This window comes from Aythya marila, assembly GCF_965140915.1.
Source record: "Aythya marila genome assembly, chromosome: Z".
NCBI lineage: Eukaryota > Metazoa > Chordata > Aves > Anseriformes > Anatidae > Aythya > Aythya marila.
In genome coordinates, this window is record NC_139080.1 from 42606930 (window position 1) to 42620765 (window position 13836).

Here is a 13836-nt window from a genome sequence, read left to right on the forward strand (position 1 = left end):
GTTTTTTCAAAAAGAACAAAAGAAGTATGCACGTGTATACATATACACACACAAAGATTTCCTAAAGAGAAACTGCATGATAGTGGTTTTATGTTTTGTCTTAATTTCAATAAACTAGACATGTAATTGGGGATAAATCTTGTTTTCTTACTAGCAGTCCAATTTATTAGGATTATCAAACGCAATGTCTGTAGATCATGAATCTCAGATCAGAAAAAATGATAAAAAAAATCAATTTAATACAAATATTATAGTTCTCCTGAACTAAAGGTTATTCACATGGACACCATTCTTCAAGAAAGTTTCAAAAAAAAAAACAAAAACAAAAAAAACAAAAAAAAAAAAAAAAAAAAAAGAAAAGCCATGTAAAGCTCTTCCTATCAGTGCTACTGGGTTTCCTAATGGCTTTACAACAAGCTACTTGGTATCTCAAAGCAACTTTTCTGCCAGCAACATTTTAAAACACTGAAAGCATCAGAAGCAAATATGAAAGGAAAACACAGTTGTGATACACAGTGAGAAGGTTGTTCCAGGTTCCTTAACAGAAATATAATGCACATTATTTAAATGCATTTCTCTGACTGACATGTCATTTCATTGCCTGTAGGAACTACTTCCAAACCAGAAGTATGTGTGTCACAAGTACAGGCTGAGAGCCCACAGCATCTCCTTTTAGCACTTTGTTGTAATATAGCACAGACAACTCACTAGTCCATTCAGACCTAACTAATGCTACAATGATCATTACAGCAGTTAAACAACAGCATGTCCATCACAGCTGTACTTGTGGTTCAACCACACCTGGTTGCAGTCAAGACTTTCCATTGCAGTGGTCTCCTTACCCAACACACATACACCTGCTGTGCTTGGTCATTCACCAGCTTGCTGTACATCTGCATCAACTGCACCCAGTTGCCAGTACAACCACCACTGGCTGCTCTGCTTATGTAACCATTATACCATAACAGAGCTGCTGTACAACACGAAAGTGCTATTTGCTGATACCCACATGTATTCAGAAATAAACACAGTCCTCTGTTAGAGCAGGCAAAACAGGACCAGGTCTAACATACACAGCCGACTCACTGGTCACTCAGCAGTCCCACTGCTCCCTACTCAGCAACAGGAGTAAATCTCAAGTTGGAGGGGGAGCTGACACTTAACCACTCCCAAAAATACAGAGAGACTGTACTTACTCTGCTCCAGAATTATTAAATTCCTTTTGTTGAATATGTTTCTTGCAAACACACAAGACAACAACACAAAAATACAAGTTAGTGGGTTTGGGTTGATATTACTGGTGACAGAAAGCTACTGACTTCACACTCTCTTCTCCCACCATTTTAACGTAGACTATTATGTTTGTATTACAAACATAGGAAGCTAGAAGTCTAGATGGATTAGCATCACTCTCCACATTGATTCAGTAATAATGAGAGACAGAGAGAATAAAGGTTCTGTTGATTTTGCCATATTCTACCAAATGCTTGTCAAAACGGAAGTATCCACAACAACTTACATCAAAACACTCCAATCCTCTTGCCCTGTGTCGTCACCAGCCCCATGCTAGTTTATATCAGTTACAAACTGAACTGCAGCACAGCATCCCATGCTCTTCTGCACAACCGACTCCGGCTGAAGCTAATTCGTGGTTTGCATCCATAAGGATTGTAAAACTTATTTTTAAGTTGACAAAGCCAATAAAAATAAAAGGCACGACTGATTAAAGAAATTCAAGTTCCTAAATTGAAGCTGTTATAATGGAAAAATACTATTTTCTTGACAAAGGCAAAGATGTATACATATGTAATAGTGAAAACTACTCTAGGCTTTCATGTAACTCCTTTTGTGATTTTTTTCCCTTTTCTTTTTCATTTAAAGGAATTAAAACACAGAACAAAACCAACTCGCATTCAATATCAAACAAAGCGTAGCATTCAGTTGTGCATGTCCCCTTCCTTCAAGACTACAATGGGAAGAACGGGACAGAGACTGAAGGACAGAATATTTTCTGCTCTAAGAACAGATCATTTGTTTATGAAAGAACAACAGCATTTATGCTTGCCAACAGTGGCAGAAAAAGAAAATCTTGCAAACATTAAGAATAAGTTTTTAAAAATAAGCACATTTTTAATGAGAACAAAAGGTAAACACCAGCCTTAATGAAAATCCAAAGCACATAGTAAAGTCAGATTTCACTGTCTACAGATTACTGATCCAACATTGCACTTGACAAGCATTTGCATTTCTATGATGTTCAGGTAGGACATTAAAAATAGTGGGAAGACAAGTGACAAACAAACACCTAAGATGAGTTTGACAGACATTGCCAGTATGTTCCCCAGAGAAAAATGTAGACAAAGTTCTTTTGCACTGGTGTCTCCAAAAACTTTATTGAACTTCAGTTGCAAAATGTGCTTACTTTCCCTGATTTCATTAACTGCAGATGGACTGTGTCACAATCATAGGAATGCCTGAATTCCCACAATAACATAACCCAGCTTTGGACTGTTAGAGCTACATCAGCCAAAACCCACCAGCTGTTACTTATGTAGATTTATACTTTCATTCTGACCAAGTAATTCTAGTATTTTATGTATGAAATGTTTTTTTTGTTTGTTTGTTTTTTGTTTTTTACTAATTTCTAAAATATTAGTGTTTCATTAGTAATAGAAAAAAAAGTAGCACTTTTAAATGTAGCGAAGGTGTAAAATGGACACAGATCACAATCAAGAACAATGAAATCACTCTCTTCACATTTTACCTTACATCCATTTATGAATCCCATTGTATTTCTAAACATATAATATGCAAAAAATATTAACTGCATATTTGCCTAAGGAGACTTTAAAAAAATAAAGCCAAATCTCATTTAAAAAGAATATACTCAAACAATATGCCACAATATGCTGTAACTCAGTTTGGTTTTAAAGCAAAGGGTGTTTCAGACTTGCACATATAAACTACGAGCTTCTGAAAGGTCACACTAGACATATCTGATGAAAATCATACTGTAGTATTTCATGGTAATACCAAACATCATGGTTGCTTCAGGTAACTAACAGCATGGGTCTTGGTTTCTTTGATGATGAAAGCAAGCCTTCGTCAGGATTTCTGGCAGCAGCATTACACTTAAAATGTAAGTCTGAAAAAATCACCTTAATCTCATCTTGATGACCTAGATGTTATACGGTAATTTGCAAAATGAGAGCCTACTGCTCAGCTGAAACGATACATAATTAAACAGACCTGCTGGTATGCCTTGTATACTTGTGACCAATTTTATATTACCCTTAAGATGTATTAAAAAAATAATCCATTAAAGATATAAGACAATTAGAGAAGCTCAAAGATCAATTCAATTCCAACTGACTATTTTGGCTACAAATCTGAATGTCGCTATCACTTCATCTCTCACTGAAGGTATCATTTGTTAAACCAAGACTCTAAAACAACACAGTTTAAACAATTTTAAGTTCAAACTTCAGTTTATCTGTATTAAGCTATTAAAGCATAACTTAAGTATGAAGTATGTATTCACCACTGAGACCAAAAAGAAATTATAGGCACAGTAGTATAGTAACCCAAACTCAATTTATCTGTATTACAAGACTCTGAAATTAAGTCTCAGACTGTTTACCACACTTAGTGGTAACTCAAAATAAATAAAAAAGACAGGTATCTCACCTGGTACAAATGAAAAACAAGAAAGCTTGAGTTATATACATGGGTACAGAAGTAACTAGAATAATGATTATATGTACTGTGAAAAAAATGGCATATAGAGTAAACAAAGCAAGAGATGTTGCAAATCTCCTACAACAAAATAGGTGGTTTAATTTTGGATGAAAAGGTTGGGGAGAGCAAGAACAGGAAACGTAACATAACAACCAAGCTTAAATTTAAAGTCATTGCTCCTCCTAGGTATATGTGCATGTGTGAACACAATGACTCTTACAAAAGTCCTAGAGAATCCTGCTCTTGGTCAGTATCACTTAAGGAAATATATCCTTATAGGTTTGAGACTTAGGAAAACCCAGCCTGAAATTAGTTCCTCAGTCACACTGGCATTAAGCAAGGTGAAATGAATGTTCTTACTTAGTAATCTGAAAATAAAAAATAATTGCCTTAAGAGATATGCAGAAAGTTTCTAGTAAAGTAATTGTCAAGCCCTAATATTAAGAACAAGCAAACTGCATAGCAAAAAAAAAAAAAAAAAACCACAAAAAACAACAACAACAACAAACAAAACAACCAACCAACAAAAAAAAATCAAGCAATAAAGTCAGGAGTTTAGTATCATAAACTTAACAGTTAATAACTATTTCACATTTCTTGCCTTTTCTGATGAAGACAAATACACAAAGCTCTAATTCACCTTTGGCATCAATAAGCAGAGCTAGTTTTGTTACTTGAAAAGACGTGAAAGCTGTACCTGTCCACTTCCACTGCATTAACAGATTAACAACAATAATCGCAAGACATAACAGTATAAAAAGCTGTTATAAAAAGCAGTTCTTTGGCTGCATTATTTTTGGCGTGTGTTTTTTGTTTGGTTTTTGCTTTACAAAGATTGTCTTAGGCAAAATGTATTACATATTATATCTAAAGGAAAAAACAGTACTGCTAGAGAAGCACAAATTAAGTAGTAAAGGAGTTCTTGCAGACTCATATAAAGAAACTAAGGTCAAACATAGTGAAACACATGAGTTCTAAATTTCTTACCCGTCCTGCAATTCTGTTCCTGAAAATCCTCAAGGAAACATCTTAACTCTGACATAATGTTATAGACTAAATTGCAATCAAAGTTGTTTGATTTACTTTTTTTTTTTTAATATAAGAATTAAAAATCAAGTAGCTCATGATTCTGCTCAGAAATCTGATTCCTAAACTCCTCCAAGCAAAATACTTTAGTATCCTGCATAAACCAAGAGATATTAGACCATTATGAAACTGATCAAAAGGACAAAACAGACAAACAGTGCAACTTCTGATAGCTATTTAAGGTAGAAGAGGAAAGGTTAGCAGGAGTGTTGGTACTTACTGTGCCCGGCTCTCTGTCTGCTCCCGTAGTAACCAAGAAATGCACAGACATGCCCGTTCAGACACAGAGGCAAGAACAGAAATAAAAAAGGGGGGAAAAAAATTAGAACACAAGCCACAAACAGTTTTCAAATGGCTTTTATTTATATAAGTCATTGCACATTCCTAATACAGTGATTTCCTGAAAATTACAGTATTTTGTAAACATGATTTACAGTTTAACCATACACAAAGCCTAGTTTTATTTCATGACAGAATAAATTATTTTCTTTTCAAAAATTAGTCAAGTGCAATTTTGCCCAATATTTAATTGCGTACTAGAATTTAAGCCTATGAAACTAAAGTAACAGATGCAATTATCTAAATCCTTTGTTTGAACACATTCACTTCAAAATTTAACTTCTCATTCCCCCTACCTTCCCACCCACCTACCCATTTAACATCATTACTTTCTTTGAAAAAAAAAATTACCCATTTAAGCAGTTTAACAGTTTTTCACAATATGGTGCAGGCCACTGGTGTTGCACTAAACATTTACCAGGATGTCAAAATGCCCTGCAAACTATAGGGCATATGACACCTAGTGATCCCCATTTAAAATACTGAAGGTTTCCAAGCTGAATTTTGCTTCAGTGGTATATATGCAGACATTTTTTAAGTTTGCCAACAGTTTATTGTCATTCTATGTAACTTGATTTCTTTAGAGATGCACATAACTTGCAGCAATGCGCAAATCTGACAGTGTCCTAATCAGGCCTGCCATGCCTCTCACCTCTGTGGTGTTCTGCATCGTGATGCTTCTTGTCATCTTTTATTGCCAAGTGAGACTGCCCACCCAAAGCACTAGAAAGGGCAAGGAGGCCAGCACTGCTTCCGAGTGGAGGGATTCCTGAAGGCTGAAGTCCTGATGGATGCGGTGTTAGAGGCACTGGAGGTCCATGGCCATGGGAGAGATGTTGAGCCTGCAACTGCTGCTGCTGTTCCCAGCGTTATCGTCATCCCCAGAAGAACAATGCATAGCACATGGTTTGGGAAGGAATAAGGAGAAGAGGTTTGGTTAGTTATTGAAAACCGACAGTGCATTTTTATTTTTATTTTTTTAATCTAGGCTTTCCTTTTGTCCCAATACACTATAGATACTGCACTGTATCATGCTGTCTGTGGACAACTCTTATCATAACCTATAAAACAAGAAGACTAACTGAACACTTGTTCTACAGCCCGAGAAAAATATTCCATGATTGGAAGCTGTTTTGTTTTAGGCAGCCACTTTCTGTCATAACATTATGAGTGACAAACACACAGCAGTAGCAGAACTCCAGAGAAGGCCTCAAAATCTTCCTTTTCTGTAAAAAGGAATACTACTGCTCTAGGAAAAATACAAAAAATAATAAAAAAAATTCTCTGGCAAGACTGATTTAAACCCACCTTCATCACCCCTGCTACCCAAATCTAGAAAGAATAATTAGGTTTATATTTTGAGTATTAACAAGTAAATAAAAGACACCACACAATTTTATACTTAGCATAGTTAAATCTTTTTTTTTTTTTTCCTACTGAAGCTTTTGAAAAAAGCTGTTCACAAGATAACATTGTGTTTAGGAAACAATTTTGAGTTTAAAATCCAGGTACTCCAGACAGCACCAACAACATCAGAAAACTCCTCAAAGGAAATATGGTAGTAATGAATTAAAGTATCTCTTTTTATTTTAAAATCAGCTGGCAGGGTCAGTACCCTGATGAGTAAACATAAACATCCCAGTGATGAAACTGACAAAATAACCTTTAAGCTATTTTAGAAACAGATTCCTTATAATGGATTTTTTTTATTTTTTATTTTTTAATAGTTACTCAATAGGGAAGTTATTTTCTAATTAAAGCTGTTATGGTTCTACTAACATTTTCCAAATTCAGCTAACCACTTATTTTGACCAAAATGCTGAGCACAGATTTATTGGGAAAATTAGGTTTCAAAACCATCTTTAGCTCAATCATAGCTCCTCTTTAGTTTGCTACAGCAAAACAGATGTTCTGCCTCTTTCCTGCTTTCTTGTGCCTGGGCACATGAACAGAAAACAACAAACTTGGACACACTCCACCCGCCCACTGCTGAATGTAGACATCATCAAAAAAGCAAGGGAATATCACTGAAGTCATGCAATCAAGCAGATGTCAATGCCAGTCATTCTGTGAAGAGCAGGCAAAGTTATTACAGTACTGCTGAGAGCTACTGGAAGCTCACCTAAGCAGAAGGTAGAATTAAGATCACAATATTTCACAAATTACTCCAAAATATCTTCTTCCATACCTCCCAAGACTCTAAGAAAAACAAACCAACAACACCCACATAATATCTACAGGCAGATAAATTACGTTACTATTGAGATAACTAGCGTACCTCTGTAACTTTTATTTCATACATCTCCACCCAAGACATTCCTTGAGCTGTTTAAGAATGCCTGCAGACATAAGCGACTCACATTGAAGAACTCTGGACTGGACGGGCTATGCTTGCACTTCTCTGTTGCCCGCAGCTGCAAAGCATCTATCATTTACTTGTTTCTCATATACAGGACAAACCTCAAAAATCTACTAAAACCCCTTCACGCAATTATACAAAGCCACAACTTTACCAAAATTTTGGCTTCTTAGACCAAATTTCACAAATTCATTTTCATATGGTGTACAAAAAATTTAGTCTTCATTGCAATGCACGTACATTCTCATCTCTATTCTTACCAACTCTTAAATACACTTAAAAGACAAGGTAAGAGAAAGGTAGCTCTTGTTCTTTTACTTTAATGTTTATAAGAATCTAGAAAGTAATATTTTGAAGGAAGCATTAGGAGTTATTTTCATTTGAAAAAGTTAAAGCAGTAGACCACCTTCTACAAAATCAAGTTGCTATTGCTACTGCTAGTGAAACCTCATTTCACTACACTGCTACTTCTTCAGAAGCATCAGTAAAGAGCACTGCACAAGTCTGACAATACTGTTGTGTGTTTTTTTTCCCATTCAAACTCTGAAGAACAAGAGGACATCTCTCCCTCTCACAGACATTATCAGTAGTTTCCAACATATTTCTTCAAATCAAGAGAAAACTTGGTATTTTGGAAGGCTCTTTAAGAGAGATGGTATCTTAAGTCATTCTGTTCCTCTTTGATCAACGAGGTCGGTCATCTGCACTTCTACCCATGCAACAACATGCATCAGCAGCACTATAATGCATTCATAACCTTGGTCTTGTCCCCAGGTGCACTATCACACTGGATTACCTAGCTGTGGTGTGAAATTGGCTAAGAACAAAAATTGATTTCTCTCCTCCAAATCAGTTTTGTGGAGAGAAACCTGTTCCTTTTTCCAACAGCGAGCTCAAATTAGCTTATTTTGCAGTGTGGGCACAGGAAGTCAAAACAGGGAAATGAAGTTAAATTGTTTCTATTCTTGTCCCTGTAGCTTCAGGACGCCTGTGAAGATTCTGCTTTTTCATGCCCAGTTCAATTAGCAAATAAGTTAATCTACACGATTTCAGGAAGCGAAGCTTAATTCTTTAGAAACCAACCTGCTAAGGACACGCTACCTGCAATTACACTTGCTCTGCTTTGTAGCCTACACAAAGTGTATTTTGTAAGTCCCAGAAATTATGAACAGATTAATCTCTTCCAATGAAGTCCTTAACACTGAAGGGATGTGACAAAGAAGGGCTACACCCTGTTTCTCTGACAGAATGGCATGTGAAAGCTGGGGAGCAATGCTCTGTTTAAGGTATAGAACAGAGTACGAGAGCTGTAAGTGGAAACTCATCGCAATACCCTGCAGCTTTGCAAAATGGTTACTTAGGGCAGCAGAAGAAAATAGTCCACAAAGATGCTTAAATATGCAACAATATTAAATAGACATAAGACCAAAAAACTGATCATGGTCTGTAATGCCAAAGATGTTAAGTTCTTTCTAACACACCAATAAACATAATCCTTTCCAAAAGTTCATACCCTGTTACCTTTTTATTTATACAACTTGAATTGCCAAAAGTATATTGCATTTTTTCTAGAAAAAGGATTATGATACTGCGCACAAAGAGAAAAACTAAAGACAGGGTAGATGAATAACAGCAGTGCTCACCAGATGTATTTAGAAACTAGACATTTGCCATTGTACATCCTAGAAACAATTGTTATGCATATAATCACTTTCCTGTCACTTCAAAGACACTAATGCCTGCTCTACCACCTTTTAAGAGCTTAGCAGCAGTGAGATATAAAACTGAAGAAGTTGGCAGCAGTATCATGGTCCACTAGCCATGTTCATTAGCACTTAATTAAAAACTAGACACCTGCCATGAGAAATGTGCTCAGAAAAGGATGAGTAACAGGTCTGTCTTACTACCAATTATTACCATTACTTGAAGAGCAAGGGCTGTGTCCAGTTTCAGAGGGATGCGGGAATGCAGAAAAGAGGGCAATGATGCATACATAAGTGACTGCACTGAGATAATTAACCATAGCATTGATTTTTAAAAGCATCAATAGTTCACCCACCATTTTGTTGCAAAACCAGAAGCTCTTCATATTTGCAAAGGGAGGAAAGAAATGGTGCATTCAGCTTACTGTCTAGTATCAGACTTTATTATTATTGACTATTTTTTCAAGTAACCCCCTAACTAGACTGCAGAGACCCCAAAATAAACATGAAAAACACAGTGCTTCCTTCTCCAATCTAGTACCTCCTAGCCATCTTAAAGGTGGTACAATTCTTCTCCTCCAACACCTTAGTTCCAGCTATACAGAGATCTTTAACTAGGACTCAAAATTCAGAATGAATTTTCAATCTCTGCCACAGGCTTCCAGAGGCAAAGTTGGTAAGTTCTTGTTTATATACAGGAAATCCATGTCACAAACACATACCTCCTGGTTCTTTATCTATCAACACTGACCAAGAAGCACTGTAATTCCCATTCCTACCATAAAGCAGTTCTACTGATGTCACAAATACCTATGGCTTAGTCTAGTTTTGAATTCCTAGTTTTGAATGGTTGCAAGTATTCCTCTATTCTTAAACAGAGGTGATATACTATTCATTATCTATTCAATTGCACAGAATTCAGAATTCACAGGTAACTGCAAACCAACAATGGAAAAAGGTTACATATCTGGTCCCAAACTACAATAGCTGTCTTCTCCAGTGGTATTCTGAACAAACATCCAGGAAGAGAAAAAGAATTCTAGAAAACATGATCAGCACTAGCTCTGGTAACACTATGAACAGTGGCTACATAGATTCATTCTGAAAAAAATATATGGCAAGCACAAAAGTAATTTAGAGACCTAAGATGCAAAGGGCACTATTTCATGTCAACTGCTGTAGAACAGAAGAAACATGACTTTATTAAACTCAAGAATATTAAACTCAAGAAGGCAGAAAGATATGAAGAAAAAAACACAATCAAAACAAAAATAATAAAAAACCACCACCCAACCACTACCAAAACAACAAAAAGCATTATTGTTTATGCATTGTCATATTCTGTCCCTTCCCAAACAAGTGCTTAAGTGGAAGGAGGTGAGAAGTAGTACAAAATCTTTATGGCCAAATGAACACGAGGGCCACTGTTTGAGTAGATACAGCCAGCCAACCAATAAACCCTTTCTCTCTCTGTTTAAAAAGATTCTTACAACCACCAATGCAAAAAAAAAGTTGGAAAAAAAAAAAAAAAGACCTTTCAGAAAAGGAAACAACCCAAGATAATGCTCCTGCCAGATCCGGCCTTCTACATTACCTTGGAAGACAAAAACCTGCACCCATCACCTATACTAGCAAAAGCCAAACCTAGCAGTAACTCTCATTTGACAACCTAATGCATAAACTTACATTTGCATTTAAATGTCTGTAATTACTTTCAAAAGACTACTTCACCTACAGGTAAGCACATTCTCAATGATGCCAGATAACCCTCCCTTAAAAATATATCTACATTCTTCTTTACAAATGTGAATGTACTTGTATACAGATATATATTGGCAATACTTTCTAACATGGATTGCTTACTACTCAACTTTCTAACTTTACTTCATCAGCAGCAGCAGTGCTTCCTTTTCTCTGTCTTTGCATGCTTCTTTTTCTTTGATATTATGACTATTAGACTAATTGCAAAGTGTGTTAGAGGTCCCTGCAAGATATTTCCTTCTTATTTGAATCTTATTCTTCAATACCATAGCAGTAACATGCAAAATCAAGCTCTGAGTTTGTTTTCTTCTGCAGGTGACACAAAAACCAGGAGAAGTGGCTGAAATGACTGACAGCCATGCTGCCATCCAGAAGAAACTCAACAGGATGGAGAAATGGTCAGGAACCTCACAAAGGTCAACAAAGGGAATTGTGAAGTCCTGCACCTGGGGAGGAACATAGCTAAGAACAAGTACATGCTGGGTGCCATCTGACCAGAAAGCAGAGGCAGAGAAGGACCTGGGGGTCCTGGTGGACAGCAAGTAGCACGTGAGCCAGCAATGTGCCCTTGACACAGAGAAGGTTAATGGTGTCCTGGGCTACATGAAGCGAAGTAATGTCAACAGGCCAAAAGAGGTGATACTACTTCTCTATTCAGCAATGGTAAGGCTGTAGCTGGAATACTGTGTCCAATTCTGGAATCCCCAGTACAAGAGAGACCTGGATATGCTGGAGAGAAGCCATTGAAGAACCACAAAAACAAAGAAGGGACTGGAGCATCTCTCCCATGAGGAGACGCTGAGAGAGACTGGACTGTTCAGCCTGGAAAAGAGAAAGCTCAGGGGTAATATCATCAAGGTGTCCAAGTATCTGAAGAGAAGGTACAAAGACAAAGCCAGTGGTGCCAGGACAAAAAGCAGTAAGCAAGAAGTAGAACACAGGAAACACTTTACATTTTTGTAAAGTCAAAAAGCCACCTTGGTCAAAAGCCACCATGACATAGTCCTGGGCAACCTATTCTAGGTGGCCCTACTTGAGCAGTGGGGATAGAGCAGATGACCTCCAAAAGCCTCTTTCAGCCTCAACCATTCTGTGTTTCTTATAGTTTACTGTTTTCTCTGTTTAAGTGCTTTTTAGAAAAATGAGAGTCAGCTACTGCTGTCACTGCTTCATTTTCTATCTTTCCCTTGAAACATCTGTGTTTATTTCGGTTCATTTGATTTCTTTACTACCTCTTCTTTTAAAGGCATAGATTTAATTCTGACAGATAGGAAACTATACTATATCAGAGTAAACAAACTTGAAAGTGCCCACTACTGCACCTCTAGCTTGTGAGCCGAGAATGGAGTCTTTGTAGCTTTGTACAAGTTATTTGAAAACTAGCCATTATGCGAACAAGCCACAGTGACTCCAGTGAGGGAAGAGAATGTCCCCTCAGAACAAAGAAACAGTGTCTTCAGCAAGCCTCTTCGATGTATATAACGCATGAAATGTCATCTTGCTACAGAGATTTAAGTCCACAGACGGACTGATTGGCAAAAGCTATCCAAAACCATGTATTTCAGACACACAACATTTGTGTGAGACAATGACATGACTATTTAAAGACCCAACTGTCTCATGGGAAAAAACCTTTTCCTTTTTCATGCAGAAAAGGCACAGATAATATCTTTGGGTCTTAACACATATTTTCCACTCCCACAAAAAATAATAAAAAAACTTTTACTATGTACAAAATATCAGTAAGCAAATATCAAAGTTGGAAAGAAGATGAAAAGACAAAGTTTTTTTCTTTATTTTCTACTACAGGAATTTGCCTTAAATTAAAATGTAGAATTCTGAAAAGAAAACTTGTTGGAAAATATTTGCAGCTCTTGCTTCCACTTTTTCAAACAACTCAAACCACACTAATAAATCTCAGTTGCACATCTTACCAATTTTTCTAGAACAGAGGTTATACAAATTGCCTCACACAAACCAGAAAACACAATATACTGGCAAAAAGACAGCTTCCTCAAACGCATTCCCAAGCAGCCCTTTTCTCACAAATTAGCTTCATCTCTAAGATAACTAAAATAAGGCTGAAAAGTTGTACAAACTAGGGGATGGCAGGCTGGAGTCCTGTAGGAAAGGATCTGGGGTTCTGGTCAACAGCAAGTTGAACGTGATCCAGCAGTGTGCCCTGGCAGCCACAGGGGCCAGCCATGCCCTGGGGTGCACCAAGCATGGCATCACTAGCCAGTCAAGAGAAGGGATTGTCCCTCTCTGCTCCGAGCTGGTATGGCGTCTTCTTGAGCTGTCTGCAGTTTTGGGTGACAATATAACAAAGAGATATAAGTATTAGACAATGTCCAAAGGAGGGCTGCAAAGATGGTGAAGGGTGTAGAGCGGAAGACATATGAGGAGCAGCTGAGGCCCCTTGGTTTGCTCAGCCCTGAGCAGAGCAGGCTGAGGGGAGGCCTCATGACGGCCTGCAGCTCCCTCACGAGGGGAGCAGAGGGGCAGGCATTGAGCTCTGCTCTTTGGGGACAGCAACAGGACCCGAGGGGATGGCATGGAACTGGGACAGGGGAGGGTCAGGCTTGGGGTTAGGGAAAGGGTCTGCACCCAGAGGGTGGTCGGGCACTGGGACAGGCTGCCCAGGGCAGTGGTCACAGCACTGATGCTGCTGTAGTTCAAGAAGCCTTTGGACAACGCTCTCAGATGTAGGGTCTGTTTTTTGGGTGGTCCTGGTGCAGAGCTATCAGCTGGACTCTATGATCCTTGGGGTACCTTCCAACCCTGGATATTGTAAGTTATATTTTACTGCTTTGCTGATACAGTGACTCCAAGCACATTAATAAACTCAGC

General features: G+C 37.6%; 1 protein-coding gene across 4 annotated transcripts in view; it reads right to left on the bottom strand.

Annotated features, from left to right (window-relative positions):
• TLE1 (TLE family member 1, transcriptional corepressor) overlaps positions 1 to 13836 on the bottom strand; it is a 76689-nt gene that overhangs the window by 28744 nt on the left and 34109 nt on the right. For 2 of the 4 annotated variants that reach the window (XM_082784367.1, XM_082784369.1), the window contains exons 7-8: positions 5816 to 6017; positions 5045 to 5061 (exon numbers count right to left, since the gene is read on the bottom strand). In XM_082784367.1, the coding sequence (XP_082640493.1) occupies positions 5045 to 5061; positions 5816 to 6017 (219 nt within the window). Of the gene's footprint in view, positions 1 to 5044; positions 5062 to 5815; positions 6021 to 13836 lie in introns of all 4 variants that reach the window. The other 2 variants (XM_082784366.1, XM_082784368.1) reach the window with 1 other exon arrangement.